The sequence below is a fragment of the Alligator sinensis genome, unplaced genomic scaffold (genome assembly GCF_000455745.1).
Source record: "Alligator sinensis unplaced genomic scaffold, ASM45574v1 scaffold253_1, whole genome shotgun sequence".
NCBI lineage: Eukaryota > Metazoa > Chordata > Crocodylia > Alligatoridae > Alligator > Alligator sinensis.
Genome location: NW_005842147.1, coordinates 1,772,102 through 1,797,983, shown reverse-complemented (window position 1 = coordinate 1,797,983; position 25,882 = coordinate 1,772,102). Strand labels below are relative to the sequence as shown.

At 42.1% G+C, this 25,882-nt stretch overlaps 1 protein-coding gene across 12 annotated transcripts in view; it reads right to left on the bottom strand.

The window, feature by feature from the left end:
* PHACTR1 (phosphatase and actin regulator 1) overlaps nt 1-25,882 on the bottom strand; it is a 471,624-nt gene that overhangs the window by 71,296 nt on the left and 374,446 nt on the right. For 11 of the 12 annotated variants that reach the window (XM_025206234.1, XM_025206235.1, XM_025206233.1 and 8 more), the window contains 2 exons: nt 24,962-25,168; nt 14,304-14,634 (listed from right to left, as the gene is read on the bottom strand). In XM_025206234.1, coding sequence (XP_025062019.1) covers nt 14,304-14,634; nt 24,962-25,168 — 538 coding nt within the window. The remainder of the gene's footprint in view (nt 1-14,303; nt 14,635-24,961; nt 25,169-25,882) is intronic. The other variant, XM_025206238.1, reaches the window with a different exon arrangement.

Sequence of the window (25,882 nt, the reverse complement as noted above, 5' to 3'; positions counted from 1 at the left end):
AAGAGTGTGACATCAGATTTGAAATTAAGCTCACAGTTTATCAAGTAGTTATTATCCCTACCTTACTGTACAGAGCTGAGCAGCAGTGACATGTAGGAGGTGCACAGGGGTGCATGTGTACCCCCTGAGAATGCTGGTGCACCCCCTGACAGCCAGCATTCCCAGCTTAGGCGATGGGTAGGGGGGCAGGCAGGAGTGCTGGTGCCCCCCCGAGAGCGCTGTCTGGGGAATGGGGGCGCCAGGAGAAGTGCCACTGGCACTTCTGGGTCAGTATGATTGGCCATGAGGGGACCTCACCGGTCGCTGACCGGCTGCTGGGGGAGCAAGTGCCCCCCTTGACCCAGGAGGCACCAGTTGCCCATGGAGCTGAGACTTGGAAAGTTGCTGGAGAAGTACCATCCATGCTGCCTACAGGAAATCCTTTGAATCCAGTGGGATGACAAATGCACCAACATTAGCGTCTTTTTGCAAGCAAACACCACAAGCACCAAGTTAATGAGCATTCAACACCAACTTTTTTAGGCCAGCCATGTCATCTGGATCTTTGTCTCCAGACTCCCAAAGCAAGTTTTATTCTCCCAGCTCTGTCAAGGTGTATGCTCAAGAGGAAGGCAAAGACAGCACTTCAAGGATGTCCTCAAGGCCATCTTGAAAAAATGAAACACTGAAATCAACTCACAGGAGGCTATCTCTGATGACCCTGCCAAATAGAGGAAGAATTTGCTACAAGGATCTCAGTACTTTGAAACCCACAATGACAATAGGAGATGGAAAAGTTAGAAACAGTGTGTTGTGGATCAAATCAGGAATACAGAGCCATTCATCCCACATGGAAACATGTGCCTGAGTTGCAGTAGAACCTGTTGATCCCAGATTGGCCTTCTTAGCCATTTGCAGACCCACAGATAACACAATTATGGAAGACATTCATCTCAACTGAAAGGGATTGCCAATGATGATGATGATGACTGTGATGTCAATGGTTATTCTTCACTTCCTGTCCTAACCTTCATTGTATTGTTGATATGGACTGTGTTAAGCAGTTACCATATTTCACCCCAGAAATGACTGCATTTCAGAGTAGCTGGTAAAGGTGGTGAAGTGACTTTTGCAGATACATTGTTATTCTATAAAGTTCTTAGAGATTTTAGGGCATTTAAGGGCTCATAGTGAATGCTACCACATTTCTACTATTATGTTTAGCTTCATGAGAGATCTTCTTGTTAACTGGTTTAGTATTATAGCTTAAGAAACCAAGGAATGTTTTCATGGGCTGAACCTCTTAGAGAGAAGAACTCAGGTTGCCTAGAGATATCTGTGTTTTGCACCCTACAGAATTAAATATTTATGAAAAATTAGGTTGTAAATTTCTGTATTAGATTTCAATGATTTTTACACAAACCTATTTTTATCTCAGAAGTTATTTTGGGATACATCAGCTGAGTTCTTCTAATGAAGAATTAAAAACTTTCAATTAATTTTTAATTGATCAATATGTTTTAAAAAATTAAATTCAATTACCTTTTCCCTTTTAAAAATGTCTGTTTCCCCCTTATCTATTTTTCTGCATAACTTTTCAATGGGAGCTACAGGAAATCCAGAAGATGTAGATTTAATCTCTTAGAGATATTAATGCCCAGCATAATGCTGTTTGATATAAAAAAGAAAAGACAGTGAACACTAGGCAGCAAAATCATTCAGCTGAGTTTAAAAAGAGCATGCACATAGGCAGTACAAGGTCACAAAATCTGTTTTGGAAGGACCAATGAAAGGGCAGAAGGGCAGATCAGGGTCCCGCCCCTTTTAATCATTCACATTTCAGACAGGACTGCCAACCATGGTGCTAATTGTGACAGAGTATTTTGGGGAGATGGGTTATTCATTCCTGTGAAAACAGAGAGACCAACAATTTAGGCTGCCAATTAGCAATCAGGCAGTAATAGTTCTCCAGCACTATCTTACTGGGGTTTGATTTGAACTAGTGACCTAGTTCAATGGAAGGCTCCTTTTCCCATTATGGTATCCCTCAGTCACCCAGCCTCCCAACAACAGCACTTTCTATTTTAAGCTTGACTTTCTCCTGATATTCTGTGTGCTGCTTGATTAAAACTGTTCTTCTCCACACTAGTCTGATTCTTAAAGTCAGCTGACTGGGTGTTGTGAAACTGTGCAGTATCTGCAGTATTGCAGATAAGTATATGAAAGACAGTCAAGGTCATAAAACAACTCCAAAGTGTGTAGATTTCCACTTTGCTTTCAGAATATATGCACTGACATATGGCTTATTACACAACCGTTTTCAAAGGTTGTGGGACTGACAGTAGTATGTATTAAACAAATTATTAAATGTTTCAAATAACCCATTTTAAAGCAATTTGAGGATCTTGCTGTGTTGATTGTTAGACATCAAAGCCACAGATAAGCAGGCTCTTGTTTTAGAAATGAATTTAACTCAACACATACATGTGAAGAATTCTGAGCTAACTATCATTATAAGCACCTTTGGTTACTCTGTAGTACCCTCTTAATACAATCAGAAGTGCAAAGAAGTTGTACTGCTGTGACTAACTATGGTGCTATTGAGAAGAGATTTATGTGAGAAGTCTGAATTTAGATTATTGTCATGCTGATAATCATTTACTCAAGGATGTAATCCAAGGAGGAAAGGTGAAATCATTCCTTTGAAATCTAGTGAGATGAGACCTACAAGAAGTGGATAGTGTGTTTCTTGAAGAGAGTAAAAGATGGCTACAGAGATAGTTGGAGAACTTGATATTTATTCTTGTCCCTTCTTGCAGTAGACAAACAAGGAACTGGAGTTTGCCAAACCATTTTGGCTAGGTTCACTGATACCTCACACTGGGTGCGTCTACACATTCATTAATGCACAGTAGTTACTGCACATTTAATTTAGTACTGCTTAATGAAGTTCTAACTAAATGTGCAGAACCTAGTTACTTCACAGTAGCTCCGGCAAATGCCTTTTTAGTGATGCTACTGTGAAGTAGCCAGTGCGCAGTGTTATTAGGCTACTACGCATAAAGCATCTCATGTAGACGCGCCCACTGATTGGTAAAGCCACGCCGTTAAGCCTTAAATGCTGGTCTGCTAGTCTGTAAAACAGCTCTTTAACTTCCTCCAGGGAAATTTACACAGGTTGGGCTACACAAATGCCCCTCTAATCATACTTCTGAAATGCCACTGGTGGAACAGCCTGGTTTGGTGAAGGGGAAAAGGGATTCATTGTGCAACTCACCCAATCCTGGATTTGTATTTGGAGAATCCTTTTGGTCTGGGGAGAGCTTTGGCAAATGGCCCAGAAGAATCTGGACCACTGAAGTAGAAAAGTGTAAACTGGGTAACAGAACCTACTCCTGATATCTGGGATAGGCTGAGGACCCTAGATTCCATTTGGCCACATTAGGAAGGCTGGATAGAAGCTCTGCAGCTATTAGGCAGGAACCAAGATGCCTGAGGACGTATATTTGAAGCCAAGACTGCTCTTTACATGAATCTCTGGACCTTGAGGATGGCTGTGCAAACAGCTGAACCATGCTCCAAATCAGAATCAGATGAAAACTCCAGCTAGCCAATCCTTTTAGGTGGTGCCATTGAAGTTGGCCTGAGAACCACAGCTTAGGCTCGATTCAATGGTGTGTCCATGGAAAGAATTCTGGACAAATCAGCAAGGAACAGCAGTATAGATTCCATGGGAGGAGGAAGTCACTGGTAGGTGGCCAAAAAGTTACATGGAGCTCTCTCTGAGAGTGGAGGTATGCACTGGAACAGCAGAGTTGCTCTTTGTGATACCATGAAGTCTTGGATTATGCGGAGTAAGGTAATTAGAATTACTGTCTTCCTTGTGTAGCCCTGGGATAGGGATCTCACCCAGGATCCAGTCTTGGAAATACAACCCAGTGAAGATCTCCTTGGAGCTGTAGAGATGGAAAGCCTTGCTGAAAAATTGGTCCTGGAAGGTGACTAGTACCTGACTGATTCCTAATGGAGGTGGATTCCATGAACCTATTCATGAGGAAGAGCTGAACTCTCGTTTTGCACTCCTTCTCAGATCAGGATACATGACCAGTATAAGGAGGATTTTGCAGGAACATGGGTTTCTCTGAGGCACTATAAGTATTTAGAGTACACACTGGAGGCAGGCATTAGAGTGTCACAAGATAGGTACAGTTTAAATCCCAGTGACTGGGGAGATGCCACATAGTTTAAGATGTACATTCTCTCAAATTAAGGAAGAAAGGAGACAGAAGTAGAAAAAGAAGGAAAAGAAAAAAAAGTGGCAGAGGATATGACAATCTCCAGATTAGGGAGTTTTGTGGACAAATACAATTAAGGGGAAGGGTGACACCTGAGGCCAAACCTGGGCCACAACCCTAAGAAAAAGGCAGAAAGAAAAATTTAAGAACTAATTTCCTTTTTATTAAAGGCACAAGGAAGCAAACACATGCACAAATATGTTGAAAGGCACAAGCGCCCTGAAAAGAGGGCTTTAAAGAAACTACTAGGTTGTAAAGAGCACAAGCCAATAAGTGCTTCCTCTTGAACTGAAGCAATTAAAAGAACTAGAGAACAGGAAGAAAGCATCATCCTTTTTCTCCTCTGTGCATACTGGAAGGCATGCATATGAGCTATTACTCAAAGGCGCATGATTACCACAAGAAGTTCTACCAAAATATCAGACAAATCAAAATTGGTTGCTTGAACTAAAATTCAGAAACAATTCACATTACTGTGGATTTCTTTATGTAGTACTGGAGTATGTGTTGGCATGGGAGAGAAAAAATAGCTATAAATATTAAAAGTTTCTATTCTTGGGTCCTGGTAAAGTTTAGACCAAAAAAAGCAAATTTTTGACAAGTGTCACAGAACACAAATGTTTTCTGTCTCAGATACACTTGATAATGTTTACAGGACTATTGGTAGCAATCTCTAATACATTTTAGTTTATAAAATTATAGTCTAAAGCAACTGGATATCCCAAAGGAACTCATCACAGAAACTCTGGTTCAAATATAGTCAAGGACAATGGTCACTGCAAGCTGATAACTGTTCAGTATTCTGTTATCAAAGAAGCTGTAGCCTGAATCCAATTGCTAGTTTACAAGAGTACACAGGTGATTGACACTAATTGGCAGCTGCATCAGACAACCTGGCTGGAAATTAGAGTATCCTCACCCCCAAAGGAATTGCCTTCAAGTCAGGGTTAAGAAACACTGGAGGAGAGCAGAAACTGTTTTGTAAGGCTTGTCTTTACTGCTTTTGCAGCATCTCCTCTGGGTTTGATTCTGTAGACTTTATTTCCATAAAATTCCTATTGAAGACAGAAGGACCAAGCCCCCTGTAGACTATGGTATCCTAGACCACCAAACTGACACTTTTCTACAAAAATGCACTCCAAGAAGGGCAAACAGAATTCAAAGTCAGGATTTTTCTTGATAGATACCTTGTGGTATATGGGATTCAAAGATGTGTTCTCAACTTCCAAGTCTTTCACTGAAAACCAGAGGTGCAATTTATACTAGTTGGATACAAATCTTCAACAAGGATAAACAGTTGAAAGAAAACGTTTTTATAGCAGTCATTTCTTCAGGTTCTACCCCTAATGTTGTAAAGGCTAACAGTTTATAAAAGATAATGTGAAGCCAGAAAGCAGCAGTAGTAAATCATATAGTAAGTCATTAAGAGTTATTTTTCAGTAAAGGTGAGAGAGTTCTTGTGTGAAGTATTCTGATAGCTAATATATATGGCAAGAAAACCTTGGGATCCCAGTTTTAAAAAGTTAGTGACATGACTCAGAAGAAAAGGTTAGAAGGAATGGGATTATTTAGTTTGGAGAAGAGAGGTGAGACTGAGGTGGGATTGGATAATAATCTTCAAATACTTGAAGGGTAGTTATAAAAAAGATGAAGATGACAAGATGAAGATGACAAGAAATAGTAGTTTGAAATGGCAGAAAGGGACATTTAAGTTGAATATTAGGAAGAACTTTCTCACAATAAGGCTGGTTAAGCATTGGAACAAATTACCTAGATAGGATGTAGAATCTGCAGCCTTGGATGTTTTAAAGAACAGGTTAGACCATGTATGCTCAACCTCTGGCCCGCTGGCCAAAACCAGCCCACGAAACTATGACATGTGGCTTGTGGGGCTCCCCATGGGTTGGGAAATTTGGTGGTGGGGGAGCAATGGCAATTAATACAGCCACCCCTCCCCAGCTGCCAAACTGCCAAGCCCTGTGCAGCCAGATGGGGCTAGGTCAGGCCTCCTTTTCCCCATAGAGCTGGATGGGACTGCCCCCCACACCCAGTTAAATCAGGGCCAGGCCATTCCTTCTTCTCTCTGCACAGTCAGATCAGGGCCAGGCTGCCTCCCCATCTCCCTCTGTGCTGTGGAATCAGGCCCCTGTGTTCCCGGAATCAGGCCCACCAGCCAGATACAGCCACAGATGGACCAGGCACCACCCATTCAGCCTGCAGGGCAAAAGTTTTGAGCACCACTGGGTCAGACACACAGTTGCCTAGAATTGTTTAGACAGGACTAGATGACCTCCTGCGGTCCCTTCCAACCTTTTCTATAATTCTTTTATTCTGTTATATATTATTTTCTATAATTATGTTATTCTGAATTAGCCCTCAGTTTAAATTGTGACGCATTGCTATCCCTTGGTAGGAAAACTGCTGCCTACCTCAGATTCTATAACTTTTACTAGACCAGAAGTGAGTGTAGATACTTAACAAGACTCAGGATTAAATGTAATTGTATACAACACTTAGCACTTATATAAAGGTTTTGGTTTTCAGTGTTTTAAGAATACTAACCTAGTAATGCCCACAAAATCCTTGTGGTGCGAATTAGTGCAATCACCCCTCTTTTATAAAGGGGAATCGGAGGCAGATACATTAGTTAACCTGATCACTGTTACACAACATAGTGTAACATAGTATCTGGTTTCCATTCCCATACTCGCATAAAGTTTAAGTTTCTCTGACAAGCTTCTAACCCTTTGGCAAGTCACTTCCACCTTAATTTCACGTATTGGTCTTTAAATGTATTTAGACAATTACGACTCTAAAGATGTGGTCATTTAAAGCAAAAAACCTGTGTTACTAAATGGAGAAGATTCTTTATTTTTAACTTGTTCTTGTCCAAAACATGGGTGATGGTGACAGGAGCAGTTATGGGGGTTGAAAAGAAAAGAATACTGAACAATTTGGAGAGAAAAGTACAGGTGGGTGATAGGATAAAGCCAATTCAACAGGAGATACCAGAGCAGAGGAAATCCCATTCTACTCAGGATCTAAGAAGCTAGAGAGAAAAGAAAGATTTACCTGCCTTAACAATAAATTGATTGAGTATGGATGGTTGTGGTTCACTTTGGGGCCACCAACATCATCCTTGCTTGTAAAAATTCCACAATATTTTTTCACCATAGCTGACTCCATCTGACAACATAACTATTCCAGTATTTGGGGCAGTTCGTCTAGACAAGTGGTGCTCAACAGTTTTAGTTAGCGGGCTGGATGAGCAGTGCCCAGTCCATCCATGGGCTAGATTCAGCAAAGGGTCCCAATATGGCGCCCAGGGCTGTCACGGCAGGACCTCATCCAGCCATGTGGGAAGGACAGCAGCCCAGTCCTGTCAGGGCCTTTGGCCAGTCAGGCCCATCCAGGATAAGCTCTTGAGCTTCCACACCTGACCTTGATCCCTGGCTAATGTGACTGCCTCATTTCCCTGTGTGCATTGGCTGCTGAGAGCACTGCTCAGCCCTTTTAAGCATATCTGCAGCTTCAGGGTGTAGGCACACCTTGACAACAGCCTCAGTTTGCTCTGACAAGCCTCAAGTTCACTGCTTTCTCTGGTTCTCCTGGCTCCTGACTTGGCTTTCCCTGACTCTGCTCTTGGATCTTCCCTGGAACTTGGCACCGGTTCTCTGGTCCTCTTGGCTCCTGACTCAGATTCAGCTTTCCTTGACCCTGCTCTTGGATCTTCCCTGGAACTCTGTGCCTTGCTCTCTGATTTTCCTGGCTTCTGACCTTGGCTTGCACCCCAGCCTATATCTCTTGGATCTCTACTCTGCTGATCCAGACCCTGACTGATGCCCCACTAGCCTGCATCCCCACTCAGCTGACCTCCTTTAGGGGCCTATCTGCAGGCCTGACTGCTGACATCCTGGCTGGACCCTCACAAGTCCTGTGGAGAGAGGGGCTTGACCAAGCCCCAATCTGGCCCCATGGAAGGGGAGAAGGGGCATGGCCCAGCCCTGATACAGATGTGGGGGGCAGAGGGGGCTGAGGAGGTGTGGCTTGACCCCAACCTGGCCATGCAGAGGGAAGGGGATGTGACCTGACCCCAACCTGCTCAGGGCTTGAAGTCTGAGAATTTGGCAGCATGGGACGGTGGAGGTATTAATTGCCACAGCTCTCCCACTGCCAAATTTTCTGACCTGGAGGCCAGATACCATGGCTCTATGGGCTGCATTTGGCCCATGGGCCAGAGGTTGAGCACCTCTGATCTCAAATACTCTAATATTCTCTTTTCTTTCCTCTCTCACTTTTTTTGTTTTTTAGATCAGGACCAGAATCAGCAAAAGTGATTGCTACCTAGTGATGTTAACATTTCTTAGTTAGTATTGCAGCAGAATGCCAGAAATTCCATTTCCCCCTCAGATGGTGATGTGGGTGCAGTGACCCGACAGTGTACTATCTCGAAAGCTATAGAAAAGCTTAGGACCTAATTTGAGATCCTGCTTGTGTAATGAACATGATGGTTAAATCATATATAGAAGAAATATCTAAAACACATACATTTACAAAACTTTCAAGATATTCAAACTGAAATCTCCTATGACAAATACCTTGACATGATTTCCATTGGGTTTAAACATGCTTTTATACAATTAGATAAGTATTAGTGTCAAAAATATCAAGAAAATATATCACTTGGTGCAACTAATCCCCTCTCTAATCAAATACATCTATTCTGGAAAGCTATGGTAATCTCCTTGAAGATATTAGCAAATTTAATGAAAACAGAGTGACTCTCAGAAAATTAACTTAAGAATGTAACAGAATGTGTCATATTTGTAAATGTGTGGTCCACATACTTTACGAAAACAGTGACTGCTTTTCCAGAGTAATAAGGCATCAGTTCTTTCATCTCCTAAGTACTGCAAATATTACTGATTTGTTTTGACAGGACTGAAATCATCAGTGAAGTTCAAGGAAAATAGTTAATCAATTAAAAACAAGCAAAGCTGTATTATGTATCTTATTAAGAACTGGCATTCATTTCCATTTAAAATGTGAAAACATATTGATGCCACCATTTTCTTACGTTTTTTGGGAAGGAGGACACATGCTTCATACTGAGAATTCACTCTTTGCTTACTCATTTTTAACAGAGTTGCCCAGTTCCAGCTGCTGATGAAGTTAAAACAAACAAAAACTATATAATTTTCTTCCTAGTAGGTAAACTGACCTATAGACACAGGAATGATGGTAGTTTAGAGACCCGGGTGTCCATTACAGTGGGGTAACAGATACCAAAGTGAAGTCATCAGTGAGAAATTTCATTAGCTCTGAAAAATGAAATACAATTTGCATGACTTGCTAGCCAGACTATTTAATTAGCACCTTAACTTGTGCTGAGCTGCTTTTCCCCAGAGGTAACTCCAGGAGACACAGAGTCCTTTACTGGCAATCCCCTGTGGCCAGGAGTATGTACATTAGATCATATCTGAGGATGATGCAGCTGATTCTACCATGTGGCCCTGGCCGGCTAGGCTAACAATGTGAAGGCAACAGGACTGTGCCCTCAGCATTTTTGTAACCTTTCTATGGCTCATGTCTAAAGTGTGTTATCTACTATCAGGGTGCAAATTAAGGGGGAGCTCAGGGATGGGGGGGAGGGGGGAGAGGGGCTGAGCCCTCCATAAGAGACGAGAGCCCCCCTGTAAGATTTGAAAATCATAACCTGGGGGATCTCTGATTGGATTGCCCCTTCACTTAGGTGGACTTGCTAATCAATGAACTGGTTTAATTTTTTTTGCAGACTTCCCCAAAAGTCAAGTGTGATTTGAATACTGCCTCCTATCCCACTACCAAAACCTCTTACCTGTGGCAATAGGAACTCTTCTGTATAAGTCAGACAATTTTATACCAGCTGAGGGTTGATTCCCTTACTCTGGAGAAATGTCTGGCTGCCCATTTAAAGCAGCTATAAAGGTCCCAATACCTATTTAAAATTGCACAGGTTTGGTCTTCTGGAAAATTTCCTTTTCTCATATCCCCAAATTAGTTATAGCAGCATTCATATACTCTATAATTTATGCCAGGAACTCATCTGGTACTAGCAGAGGTCACAGGATGCAGCCTTAAGCTACCCCTCTGCAGTCCCTCTTGAATTGCTCTGAGTATTCATATCTAGACTTTTGGGTTGATTGCTTCCTTTGGACTGGAAGCATTTCCCAAAGATTTTCTGCAGTTGTATGTAGACTCCCTCACAAAAGGAAATTCTGCCTGTTGTAATATCTACAACTGTATCTACCTTCTTGGAAAGGTCCCACAAGGCTCTAGGAAATCCAAAGGTCCTGCTACCTAGAAGATATCTTGATGCTTTGGTGCAACCCAACTGCTTGTTCCTTCCAGTGCTAGCTAGTTTATACTAATTAATATTTTCAAAGAAAAGGTCTACACCAGCTGTTCCCAACTTTTTTTTGGTTGTCGTCTTACTTAGACACCAATAATTTCATGAAGCCCATGAAGTGGTAACTGTTCAGGTGCCTGCAATTAAAAGGTACAGTTGGGGATTTACCATGCCTCAGCTGCTCTGGGGTTACTATTCCCATTCTAACCCTGCAGTAAAAACTTAACTCTGAATTAATTTATCCATGAATGTAATGGGGATAATTTGCCCAGTTTACCTTTCATTTACCTCAGGGTAAATAGTGGCACAGGGCCAGTTACCAATAAGCAGCTGGAGCATGGTAAGAAGGTTAATTGTGGGTACATGGTATAATTGCCCCATTTAGGAGACTTTGGGGATCTGTAGGGGTCATGACTCCACTCATAAATTCTGTGACCCTTGGTTTGGGAACTGCTGGATTAGACTATTATATTTCTTAAATGAAAACTGAGAATTTCCATATAGGGCCTAAATATCCAGTTAACAAGGAGCTGTCATTAACATGGTCTTGGATATCAGTTGAAACCTGGTTACATTACTTTAGCTTGCCCCTCCACATAAGCAAGGTTTAAAAGCAATGGCAGTGTCTACACACAAAGCTGCACTTAGTTAGTTAGTTAAATCAGATTATTCTCATGGCTCAAATAAGATTAGCGATAGGCATTTGTATACATGCTTGTGTCACAGTGCCGGGCGCTTTTAAAAGCTCTCGGCGCTGCAGCACATGCAGTTGTATAAGCGGCAAAAAGCTTGTCAGCACTGAGAAAATGGCAGCAGCACAAATTTTAAATAAAACACAGTGGAGGTGTTTTAGTTCAAAAGTGCACTGCCACCATTTTCTGTGCACTGATGCACATTTTGCCACTTATACAACTGCATGCAAAGCAGCGATTGAGTCTGCTCCGACCTGCTGGATCTCCAGTGTGTTGCAGGACGAAAAGGTATGTGTTAGGCCTGTGCGAAATGGCTAGTATTTGCTTCGCATTCGGCCAATTTGGGGGGATAGTGATTCAATTCGATGATTCAAATCACTGTTCCGATTCGATTTGGCTGAATCCCCTGCCTGCTCTCCAAGCCTGGCAATGGCTGCCCTGCCTACCCCAGCTCCCGGCTCTTGTAAAAAAAAAAAAAGTCCTGGTGCTCACTGGATGCTGCCAGGCAGGGGGCGATCCTTGCTGCTCTCCACTGTGCCATGCTGCATGGAGGGCTCTGCATGAGCCCCCTGATCCACCCCTGGCTGCCCCATCCCCCCCCATGGGTGCCCCACATGGGCCAGCTCTGGCCCTTTAAGAAAAAGACCCCCTGAAAAAGGCCTGGTGCTCACCGCTCCTGCTGGTGAGGAGTGATCCCCACTGCCCCCCGCTGCCCCGTGTCATGTGGAGAGCTCTGCACGAGCCCCTGAAGCCCCGAGGGCACTGCAGGAGCAGAGAGTCCTGGGGCTTTTCTTGGGGTTTTTTTTATTTTTAAGTGCTGGAGCTGGCCTGGGTGGGGCATCCGTGGGGGGGCTGGGGGAGAAGGAGGGGTTGGGGGGCTTGTGCAGAGCCCGCCATGGGGGTGCTGGGGGAGTGGGCAGGGGGGGCTGGGGAGTGGGTGGGCTCCAGGGGGTTGGCAGGGGTCCCCCAATGGTCCTCTCCCCCCTCTTCCAGCACCCCCTCCCCTGCCCCTAGTACTTGGCTGCAGCCACTGGGGACTACCCGAATCATCAAAGCTCTCTGAATCTTTTCCAAAGATTCGGAGAGCTTTGAATCGATTTGGACCTTTAAATTGGTCCCCTGATTCGATTCGGATTTGGAGACTCAGCCAGCGAATCGGGCCGAATCTCCTTCGAATTGAATCACCACCCAAAGCTTCGCACAGCCCTAGTATGTGTACAAATGCCCATAGTCTACCCAGTGAAACTAAGTTACAACTATGCATACAGGAAGATGGATTTCCTAACTTGAAAATGTTTTTAACTGCAACATTATGATGTGTGATATGGAAAAAGTAACACTTAATATTTTTGGGGCAGTAATATTTAAGGGGCAAATCATTAAGCAAGTTAGGATTTCCTCTGTTAGACGGAATTTTTTTGCCTCTTGTCTATAAAAAGAATGATCTGATCCTGCTAGAGCAACCTGGTTACAACCTTGCTCCTTGCTCTTAAATTTAAAATGTCATCTTTTGGCTACCTCATTTATTCTGAGACTCATTCAATTTCAGCCTGCAAATGAAAATACATTTTCTTAAACTTGCTGATCTTGCAGTCTGGGAGGACACCTTAAATTTGATACAATCTGTTTCACTTACCTTGACTGTCTGGACTGGCATCCAACTATATCCACAAAGGATGATTATAAAAAAGAGCCTCAAATTGGATTAAACGCTTGCAGTTAAATATATAATCAACTTCCAAATGTGAATATATAACAAGAAGGTACTATGGAAAATTGTATTTTCTTTGTAGAATGTAAATTGCAACTGCTATTAAAAAGCAGTGGCAAATATGTGTATGTATGTGTAGGTAAAGAGACATGCGCAGAAGCTTCCTATGTACCCAAGGCATTTAATTTTATTTTTAGATGTATTTTAGTCACTCTGTACTCTAAAAATAACAAAAATATTACTTCAAAAAGTATGTGGCTAACTTGAGCCTTGATAAGTTCCTTCTAGTTTATCAGTGCTATGCAGATACTTTGATAGTACAACATATTTGGTCTTTATTCTTTTCTCAATTTTATAGTTATGTCCTTTTTTTCCTTTCTTTCCTGTAACCAGAGTTTTATTTGTAAGACCTTGTGTGTTATATTACTGTAAAACAGGAAAATCCAAAGAGATTTTAAAGTTCTGGCACCATGACCTAGTGATTAGAGCAGGGAGCTATAGTCATAGGTGGATCTACAATTTTGAAAAGTGGGGTGCAGATGGTGAGGTGTATCATCACACATAAAACAGCCCATATTTTTCTCCAGTTAAAAATATACTAGTAGCTTTACTAATATGCTGTGGGGCCAAGGGCTGTATTGTTCAGTTTTAAGACTGCAGGAAAAATAAATATAACTTGATTGGAATAAGTCAAAAACAGTCTGCAGGGCTGTGAAATAGGAGCTTTGCTGAGCAGCTAACAGACAGTGGAATTGCAGAACAAAAGATAGCTTGATTCAGGGAACCTCAAGGCCATTAGAAAGAGGAACAGGTTGGTAACACCTGTGGAATGAAGAGGTCTAGAAGGGATCAGAGAGATTGTAATGAGACATGAAGTCAAGTGACTCCCTCAGCACTGCCTGACTAGAAATGCTGCTGCCATTGCCATGGTTTTAAATTTTGGGTGGACCAGGAATCAAAGGGGGGGGTGCAAGTGCACAAGTGCACTCCCCCCATGGATCCACTCTGCCTATAGTTCAAGAGACTGAGGTTTTAATCCTGACTCTGCCACTAACTCACTGCATAATCTTGGGCAAGTCACTTAATTAATCAGGGCCTCAGTTTCCCTAGCCACAAGTGATTTGTAGAAGGTTTGGGATCCTTGAATGTAAAGCCCTCCCTAAGGGCATGACAGGGCATCATGTTCGGATGCTGCAAAGAAACTATGTAAATCACTGTTTTTAAAAATCCCCCATTACCTTTCTAGCCTCTGCATGGTCATGGCCAGTGTCTTGTTCAATTCCTCTATCATCCGGCATCCGGAAGGGTGAATGGGTAATGAGCTGGATCCAGAAGGCAGATGCTGGCTGTGGCTGCCATACTGAAGCTGGTGCTGGTGGGCTGCTAACTGGGATGGCAGTACAGTGTGATGGTGCTGAGCCAAGGGCTGCTGGGAGCTCTTCTGTGTGGAATAAGATGCGAGAGAGAGGTCTGGCCCCCCTAAAGGCATGCATATCATGACTTTCTTTGGAGGTAGCGGAGGCGACAGTTTAACTGGCATACAAGGCAGTTTCACAGGCGCGCCAGGATCTAGAACATAAGGATAAGAGAGGCACAGCAGTAAATTTCTGTGGCATTAGAAAGAAGACCACATTATCTCTTTGGTAGTCAGGTTACCAGTAATGACAATAGACAAGTTTCATTGGATGTATCCCTTTCCTGTCACTGACAGAAGATATTTTATCACATAATACAACTGTTTTCAGAAGGAATGTTCTCACTTTGCCACATTTCTGAGCCCCCTAAAAACAGTTCAGTGCGGCGCTTGCCCTCGATTGATACGTTACGTTGCACTTAATTTAATAACAAGATTTATGTGCTGCCGTTCATTTTCAAAACACTTTCTACCAAAATCTGGTCCCAAAAAAGCCCTGCAAGCTGAGCATTTCCCATGTAACAGATGCATAAAACTAAAGCAGAGTGATTGGGTGCACAGACTCACAACATGAATCACTGCCATCACAGCTTGGATTAAAACTACCTGATTCCTACTCCTCCTACCTGACGACTGCAGACAGAACCTTTCGAATTTTTGCAGAGCATTTGGTTAAGGAAAAATTTCAGCAAAAGAAAAATAGCATAAATGATAAAGGGAGATAATCTAGGAAAGCAGCAGAAACGATTGATTCGTTCATAGAACATCTGGCAAACATATCTGTTTTTTTAGGATTCCTGAAAACTCATGCTATTTTCAGGAATCTTTCAGGGAAAGATTTCTGCTGAGTTCTGGGGGGACTGAATAATATTTTAGAGGTGCATATAATAGAGATGTTTATAAGCAAACAAAATTTCAATGCAATGGCTGTTTGCACTCAGCTGTAAGAAGGAGACTTGTTGGGCTGTTTTATGAAATAGTTTTAAAAGGTAGCAGAGAGACAGGGGTGTCAAAACAGGAAGGTCAAGGAGAATTAGTCACCAAAGGTTATGAGGACAGAGGAAGACAGAGTATACACTAAGTACTGAGGTCATGCCATAGGGCTATTTGTGGTTGTAGGAAAGGATAGAGGTGAAAACTTCTTTAGTAGAAGACAAGCCCGAATAAATCGCAGACATTCAAGTCCTGCAAAGGAGTTCTGATAGCATGACATTTGTGCAGTTTGGCCTGTATTCCTGAAATTCCTGCACCTTGCTACAACTCGGGAAAGAGATTAAAGTGCCAGCCACTTGCTTTGACTTGACAAAGCTCAGCAGGCAAGATGATGCAGCCCAGGTTTCAAAGGCCATTGCACGTTCATGAACTGCAGCATGTTTTTTAAAAGCCCTTTTCCAAATAACACATGTTATTACTAGCTATTCACAGGAGCTCTTTGCTTTCTGTATCTATAACTGCTTGGCTGGATATTTTATTTGTCTGAACCACTGTGTACTGACTAGAGAGAGGACAGGGGGATTGATGCTGGGGCCCTTCTCCTGTAATAGCAAACTGAACAGAGGCACTCAGCTGGAAGAGGATAGTGAACAGAGACAAAATTCAGGGTTTTTTTTCACCATTACTGCTTACATTTGACTAGCACCTCCAGGTCTCATTGTGTTGGGCTCTGTGCACACACAGCAGAGACAGTGCCCTCCCCAAAACACTTTTAATTCCATATTTTCTCATGTACAACACACCCAAAAATAAGACACGTGCCTTGATTTTGGAAAGTAGAATGTAGGTGAAAAAAAGATTTTTCCAGAGTCATGGCTGACTATGTAACACAACCTAAGTCCTCCTGGGAGCACAGAGTATCCAGGAAGCTCATCTGCCCCACGCAGATTGTCTCCTGGGATGCCACACTTCCTAGGCAGATGTCTCCAGGAGGACTGTATGTCACACAAAGTTAGGTCCCAGTTCCTTGCAAGGGCAGTAGCAAGACTGTTAGTTCTTTACTTTAAGTAGTAGTCGATATAAGTTCCTGTAAATAAAGTGTTGTTTCCACATCACAAGCCTCATCAAGAAACTACCAGAGGTTCACTTGCTGTTTCAGGCACAATCTACAGTGCTCAGCCAATAGCTATGGCTGTAAGAAGGTTAAAATAGGACTCTGCCATCTTGGTAGCTATGTGGGATGCTTAGTGGCTCCAGGCCTAGTCTTTTCCAGTGAAGAAAACAGCTAGCTTCCCTGCTTCACATATGCACCCAAATTTTGGGGGACAGATTTTGGGAGAAAAGGTGCATGCTGTACGTGAGAAAAAATAGTAAATGAATAAATTAGATATGGGTGTGAAATGAAAGTGTCACAGAGAAGGGAATGTCACAAATAAGGTTAGTGGCAGAGCCAGGAACAGAACCAAAGTCTTTTGACTTGCAAGCTAGTATTGTATCTACCAGACCACACTGCCTTCTCTCAAGACAACAGTTTCATTCACTTGTAGTCAGTGGTGAATGGGGCCCTGGGAATCGCCAGCAAATGCCTCTTCCGGCATGGATTGACTGTCTTCAAAATGCAGGCTATCTTCTACACATTGCAAAAACAAATTTTCATTTTTTCTACTCAAATACAAAAGAGGCTGAGCTGCAACATTTTGATACACACACAACATGCACTCTAGCTGCGTGCATTTTATATTTGTACTCTGCACAAAAGAACACTTTGTCTTCAACATATTGTCACAGGAATGACAAAGTGTTAATTGAATAAAAGCCAGAGAATTAGGGTCCTGTGAGATCTGTAGTAGCAAAACATTCTAAATATATTAGTGCTTCAGGCTAATGGAAATGGGCCTGGGCTGCAAAGCCTCAACTCAGCTCCACATCCACGCTTCCCTTAATTTCTGGAATATTTAGATTTGAGGTGTCCAGTTTGGCTTCATCTCTGGTATGGTTCAATGCAGAGGTGGAATTCTGCAATGGAGTGTTACCACAATCCTGGACCATGCTGTGATCATGATGCCAGGGAATTATCCTCACTGTGAGGTTCAAAGTGATCCCATCCCACAGGAACTGCACATTCCATCTTCTCACTCAATTAAAATTGGAAGCACCAGCTGAGTTTGTTACCTCCTATTCTTAAGTATTAAAGAGCTGGTTGTAAATTGGGAGGAATCTGTCAAAGCATTTTGGGCACAGAATAAATAGAAATACTTCCATCTTTTCTTTAAATTAAAAAGGAAAGGTTTGTTTCCTTTCTGAATGTAAATGGTCCGCTTTTAGATTTGCAGACAAACACTGTAGTTATGGGGAAGTCCATGGGAACTACAAAGGGAAACACAAAAATGTAAATGGAGTGCATAAAACATACATTAAACTAATAACATTTGGTTTAATTGTTGAAACCTTGTTCATCACATAGGTAAGATGTTTGTTTTTTGTTTAACTATATGGGGCTAAAGGCTGGGTAGAGTTGTACCTTAAATATTAACTAAATTAGAGATGCATAAGCTTTCATAAGCAACAGCTTACTTTGTTAGATGCTATAGGGATAATATATGTCAGCATATACTCATGGAAAATGGTAATAGAGACACTCCAATTTAAAGAGAAAAATGTACTACCTGAGGCAAAAAAATTCTTCCTTTACCATTAGGACAATTTTCCTTGTCTATTAAAAAAAAATTACTGAAAGGAAAAACATCACAGCACAAGGAAATTTTGCCTCATTCACTCAGATAAGTCTGTCTTCAAGGATATTGGTAATGGATTAAAAGGAGTCAATGGACCTTGCCCTGAAAGTTTTACTCAGTTCAATGAAGATTTTGAATGAGTAGGAAATTCAGGATTTGCCCAAATTCATGGGCTAATTTCTATTTCCAATTACACTAGCGGAAACTCTATTGTCTTCAATGGAGCTTATCCAGTGTTAATGAGAAGAGAATTTGACTTTATGTGCAAGAGACTGGGACAATCACAGTCTATGGCTTTTTTTAACGCCACAGTATATTCCAACATAATATATGTGTCATGCATGGAGACATGAACAATCTCCACCAAGGACACCACCATCCATCGTATGTATACATGTGTAGGCAAATCAAAAGCAGGTGAAAGAACAAACAGGAAATCAGTGCTACAAGTCCTCCCAATGGAACATTACCACAATCTTAAATCTTTGCACAGAGTACTGACATGACAGGAGAGCAGCACAGAACAGGTTTGTAAGTCTGATTTATCTTTTCTAGCTGAAGTTCCTTATAGTAAGTGTTATATATCATAGACCCAATTATGCAAGAGGCTGAGTCCCTCAAATCCCTCTGAATCTAGTGGAAATCAAGACCACCCAGCAATTTGCCCTGCCCATGCTAAAATTAATGCAAAAGGTATTAGAAAATTAAAGTTTGCCACTGTTTATGGCAATAGCCAGAGGGATAAGAAGCTCTTTCAGTGCTTGGGCCAGGGTGTAAAGTACTGCTCCTTGTGCCCCATTTCCTTCCCGCTCCCCCTACAGGGTGAAGGTTGCACCTCCCATGGCAAAGCCTGGGGGATAGGGGTGTCATTCAACCCCACGCCCACTCCAGATGTTGCATCTGCCTGGCTGTGCCTGCTCAGCTTTGTGCCTGCTGCAGGAAAGACTCCTGGGGGGAGTAGGCCAAGCTGGTGCCCCTCTAAGTTGGCAGTTGGGGCTGGTGCCCCTCTTGCCCCATCCTAGTGACACTGCTGGATGATAGCTATCCAAAAACACAGAAGATGATGAGACATGCCTCATCAGATGAACGACATTTTGACATGTCAAAGGAGGGCAACTCTTCTTTCTTCCTCATAATGCCCTTTGCCAAGTGTACCATGAAGTGAATGGGAGAAAGCTCCCCTCATGACACATACTGTGACGAAGAATTATATTTTATTTCCTTTCTTGTAGACAGTTCCTCCATAGCTCTGGTTCCAGTATTGACCCTTGTGAGGTTTTGCAGAGATGAATTCTATGCTTTGCCTGTATGCAGGAAGTCTGTTGCCTGTGCGCTTTGCCTGTTGCCAAGGGGTAGGGACCTTATGTGAGAGCCAGAAAACCAGAGTTTTCTTCTTGACATTCATTGTGTTGATTCAGGCAAGTTGTTTTATCACTCTCTGACTTCCCTCCTAGATTGGCAAGTTGTTTTATTGCTCTTTGACTTCCCTCCCAGATCCTCTAAGAGGCCCTGACTCAAGTCAATTGGCATCATTCCACCGACTTCAATAGAATTTGGATCAGGTCCACACTAAAGGGTCAAGTTATACTCGCATCTGTGTACAAGCATCTTCTGTTGACTGTAATGGGAGCTGCACATGTTTCTCTCAGGTGAAAATTGAACTCTAAACCCTGCACACAGTATGGAGTAGGACTTGGAGAGCCTTTGTAGACAGTGGGAATGCCATGAAGTCCTACTCTGCGTGGTGTCTCTAAGTAATCTCAGAGAAGGCTTTAAAGTTAGGGCCAAAGGGTTCTGCTGCTTCCTTAACCATTGAAACTCTTGCTCTTCACATAGCAGGTGTTGTAGGAAGCAACTACATTCAGAAGTCATAGAAGCAACTACATTCCCATGGACACTCTACACACTGGGGGAAAAGACTTTTCCATTTTGTCCTTGTTCCACTGCACCTTCCCAAACTCAGAACCCAGGTATTCATACTATGCAATATGAGAATTTACTGCAAAACCAAATAACTAGTTTGGAGTACTGGAGGAGAAAGAAGCACCTTGTGTGACAGATCAAAATGCCTACAGGCAGCACAATGGACTAATCAACTAAGGAGCTATATCACATGTGTAAATGCTGGGGTAGAAAAATTATTCAGAGATTATCTGTCAGGTAAATTTGTAGTTGTAAATACTTTTGTAAAGTTGTAACTAACAATCAACCATGTTTTGATAATACAGCAAAATGCCTTATATTCATTGTTCTGGAATGCAATCCTGGCAGGTCTACATTATCAGTAGTTATTTTTATGGACTTACAACACCTCCTTCCCCATTAAATGTTCACCTCTAATCAGGACCAGTTGTGCTATATTTGAATTATCACTGTTGTTCAGCTGGCTGGTAGTCTGAATCATAGTGTATATAGACATAACTAGATTGCATGTTCTTAGAATGAAAAATGTGACACATGTCCTCCTCCCAACAGCTGACTGAGGAAGCAAGACAATGGAATGACTTTGAACACATTTTAAAAGCTCCAAAATGCTTGTTGAATTCCAGGGCCAGATTCTGATCAAAGGTAAAACAAAAGGAGTAATTCCATTGACACTGAATTTACTCAGATGTTGCTGAAATCATAATCTGGCCCCAAAGGAGGTCTCCTGGATTTTGCAGAGAATTTCAAGCTTGCTACTGAGAAGTAATCAATTACTTAACTGCGGTATTCTGTGCTCCTGGGAGTGTTAGCCTTCATATAAGACAAAGCCGGTGCCTTGGCAATTTGTGTCATTAAACAGCTCATGGCAATTTGGGATATTAACCGTGGTATCCTAGCAAATACAGTGTCAGATAGTTATTTAAAACCTATAATTTAAACCAAATATTGGATTCTGCACACCCTGTCCTAAGTGATTCAGCTGGGCACCCTCCTTCTGTTCCAGAGAAAGTTTATGAGTAGATAAAAATATATACATGAAATTTGGTTTATTATTAATTTTTATGCTTGACAGTTGGCGAAAGGATTAATGTAAGATAATAGGCCAATGGGAAGCATAGTGAACAGTTAAGAGCCACATACCACTCCTTGGGTTGTCTGCTTTGTACTGTGTAGCTATGGGCCTAGATGATTAGGGGGTAAAAGGTATTTTTGATTTTTCTGTGTATAGGGGTAGGCGTTGTGTTAACTGTCAGCAAGAGGAATGACTTGTATGTGAAACAGACAGTGATAATGCTGAAGGGTGCTCTCAAATCATGTTGGAAGGGATGTTTCTTGCCCCCTACCTCTGTGTAATTCACACTAGATCCCCCCAGGCAAATGTCTTTGGTCTGTCTTCATTCAGATGATGTGTGCTAGGCCAAAAAGTCCTAAGTGAAGAGTTCTAAGTTGCATGAAGTTTTACAAGAGATCAAATTTACAGGAACCATTGTATCTGCATCATTTGAAACATTTATGCATTCTTTCCTCTGTTGCCCCTGCCTGTGGTGATTTTCTTCTCAGGTACTCTTGTGTCTAAAAATTACATTTCTTAAAAACGTAAAAGCTCAGAGGCATTTCTGCCACCTCAGTGTCAATGATATATCTGAAATGAAACTCATCTCAAGATGACATTTCATCTCATAGCTTCCTACACAGATTTAAAAGACCATTAACCACTGTCATTTTGTATTAATCATGCTTGCAGTGTCTGAATTTGTCCTTTACTTCCCTCACAAAATCATCAGTAGAAAAACAAACATTGAAAATGCAATGCAAACCTGAAAGTCTTCATTTGGTCTTCATCCTAACATTACTAATTCTCTCACAGACAAACCAAGGATGTCTCCAGAGTGATTAGTAAAAGAATAGTGTTAATTTAGCTTCCTCATGGTGAATGTAATTCATTAGCATTAATTGCTCATCTTCAAAGACTATACAAGTCCAATATAATCCCTAAAGAAGACCATTAAGGTCCAAAGAAATTGATGTTCCCAGATTTCACAGTAAGAGGAGCTCTGAAGAACGGGACAGACTTACAGGCCTGAAATTTTTTTATTTATAAGGACAGGTATGAGTGAAGCTTTCAGTTCCACCGTGGGACAACTATCAGTTAAATGAGGATCCTGTAAATAACTCTGAAATTGTATCTCCTTTTCACAGCAAAGTGTGTGTGGAAAAGATTGCCTTGTTCAGTCATCCTGTCTTTAAAGGCTACCCCAAAGTAGATAAGAATATTGAGAGCATAGAGCTTCCCCACCTTTGCTGGAAAACCACCTCTTTAACTAACTGCTAAGTCCCTGAAGTACTTAAGGTAGGCAGCATTCTGTACATAAAGTTTCAGTTGTAAAATACATACTGGCAGACATATTCATCCTTTGATTTTTCTGCTAACTTAAAAAGCAAGGTGCATGCGCTCTCTCTCTCTCTCTCTCTCTCTCTTTCCATACTTTTGTACAATGTATAGTTAGTATAAGACAGGGGTATAAAACTCACCTGACCCTGTGGGCTGCATGAGTGGTGCAGGGCCAGTTCATGAGCCAGATGAGTTGGACCTCCAGACCTGCTTCTCTCCCTGCCCCCACATGCCAGATCCAGCCATATGGCGCTTGCTCCAGCTGTTAAGGGACTATGCCCCATGCAGGGCCAGTCCAGAATGCACACCGCATGCAGTGTCCACTCCAGCTGGTACAAGACCCATGCTACATGCGATGCCTGCCCTGGAGCGGCCGGGGGGCTAGCTGGAGAGTGATATACAGCACAGATTGGCTGAGGAAGGTGGCATGTGTCCTAGACTGGTCAGGGTGGGTGCTATGTATAATGCATGTACTGGGCCTGGCATATAGGGCCAGTCTGCTGCACGATGCCTGAGGTATGTGGGTTAGCTCTGGACCCTAGGGCAGCACTGGAGGCTGGATGATGGGGCTATGCAGGCCATATCTTTGACACCCAGTGTATAAGGTATTTTCGTTTATGTTCCTTTCTTATGACTTGATTTGAGAGCAATAGTTCACCACTTAAATAGGGGTAGACAAAATTCCAGGAGTTAACAGGAAGCAAATTTAAGCCTTCTATTATGAGGCTTAAAGAAAATAAATGAGAATGGTGCCTCCTTTTTGTAGCTTGGTAGATCATTCCTTTAGTTTTCAGTTTTACGCATAATTTATCAGTATGTATGGATTGTGGCAGGCAATAAGGGTAGAGAAATCTCATGCAAGAGTAAACTAGATGAAACAAAACAAAACACATTTGCCACCTAAATTAACACACAAAGACATGTTACAAAACCAGTGGGTGATTTTTCTTCTCAGTAGTCAAAACAAAACATAATGAACTAATAAGAAAAAGAGTACTACTTAGCATTCATAAAAACCACCTATGGGAGGCAAGGACTTGTCATGGGATGGTGAAGACTCTGACCAGCCTAATAACAGGTAGGGAGTTGTATCTGGATAGTTTAGAACCCAGATGTTCCCAGTAATCATTCCTGTGCCTCTGTGAAAACAGTCGTAATTCTGCATGTACATCTCAAAAGGTATAGCCATACATCTAGGAACACCTATACTTTTTCTTATCCTTATATGTATAACTTTAATATTTCTTTACTGCAGTGGTCTGGTGGTAGATGGGCAAAACTGATTGGTCTTACAGTACTAACTGCTCTCCTTGGGCATGTCTACACATTCGTTAAAGAAGTGGTTACTGCGCATTTAATTTAGTATTTGTATAATCAAGTACTAAATAAATCTGCACTAACTGGAGTTACTGTGTAATAGCACTGATGAACACCTTTTTAGTGGCGTTACTGCACAGTAGCCTAATAATATGGTGCAGCAGCGTATTAGTACTGCCCATGCTGTGAAGTGCTACTGTGCAGTATTATTAGGCTACTGCACAGTTAGCATCTCATGTAGATGCGCCCCTTTTTCCATAAGTTCCTACAGGTGCTTTTAATTCCAAGAGAGAGCCCAAACACTTGTAGAATAAATGAAAACAAGGGAAAGGATCCTGAATAGCCTGCCTCCTTGACAAGCTGCAATACAGCAAGAGAGAATGCCACAGTATCTTTAGGGAGTAGAGCAGACAGTCACAGGAATTGGAGCTGCTAGTACCCAACAGGACCAAGAGGAGGGAAATGCCTAAGCAGTGGAGACGTGGGTATCATGAGGAAGAAAGATGAGGGGCAGAGGAAGATGGAGCAAAATACTTTGTAGAGGGATCCAGAAAAGAAGGGGACCTAGAAAAGGACAGCATGTGCAGGGGAACATGTGCAGGGTCAACCAGGAAGAATAGGCACATGGAAGAGGGAGATATAATGAAGAGCAAGGGGAGAGAGGAGAACTCATTTATTTCAAAAGAACAAAGACTGCTTATCCTGTTAAATGCAATTAAACACATAGAAGTACCTTCTCTTCACATTATTTTTCTAAATAGTTGCTGCAGGTATTTTGCTTATGGATGAGTAGGTCTGTAGCCATTTGATTGGGAGAAACGGTGGCCTACAAGACTTCAGACAGGAGGAGAGGTGTCTTTGAAATAATCTCTATGTAAGAGGCAAGGATTTGTTAGGGTGATATCTTTTACTGGACCAACCATAGAGTTAAACAAGATTTTGAATGCAAGACATTCTTCGCCCACACTTTGAAGAAGCCTGAGAATGCCCACCCTGATGAATTTGTTCAAGGATGACACACAGGAAATACTAATGCACATACAAACATCTATAGAGAAGCTTCTTCACAAACATCTTCACAACATCTGCACAAAAAAAAAGACACTAAGAATCTTGTTGTTGGGCAGTTGCTTTCTTTAATAGAGGAAGTGGCACAGAGTGTTCACAACACCTACTTACCAGTTAAGTGATTGGCAATCCTGGCAATGGGTTTAGGAGGCAGGGCAGGGGGCTGTTTGAGGAGGGACAACTGTTTCATTGGGGTGTCCTCATGGTCTCCAAGGAAAGCAGCAGATTTTTTGGGGGGAAGTAGCAGGACTGGTTTAGCTGAAGGATCTTGGGACAGGAAGACTCCAGACTCACTGGAAGTGGGGCTCTCTTCAGACACTGGAGGACACAACCACATCATAGACGCAACAATATTACAAGCAAAGCGGAAGCAGAAAACAGCAATAGTAAAACAGGAAAAGCAACACAGTGATGCAGATTAAAAACATGACCAGTAGGTTTCACTCAAACATCATAAAACACAGAAAGAGAGATGGAGAGAAAGAAGAAGAGAAATAAGGAGAGAGAGAAAGAGAGAGAGAGAGATAGAGATGTACACAACAGGCCAAACCATCCATTAACGCCAGAAGAGCTCCTTGTGCTCACACCAGGGTTGAATTTAGTCCTACATCTTTAGCACCATCAAGAACTTTGAAGTCTCAAATTCTAGCCTCTCCAGAGAGGTAAAATTGCAGTTGTTCAGATTAATATAAGTAATTGGTCTATAAGATTATCCTTCCACACCTATGATATCATGTCCATCATATTTTCAACAGAGCGCACAGCAGTACAGGATCATAGATGTACAATTATACCAGCCATTTGCTCCTTCTCATTTTTAATCTTTGGAGCAATATTTATGATCACTGTATATCTTGTGTCTTGAAATTACTTTGCAAAAGTGATAGAGCTGAAAAGCAAGAGTTTGGCTGCGAGGCCACAATCCACTCCCTACCCCTCCAGCTCAGGCCAGGATAAGCCCAGTTGGCAGTTCAGTGCTGCTCACTTCCCCCACCCCCCTGATGCTTCCCTCCCTGCTGACAGCCCGGGAGC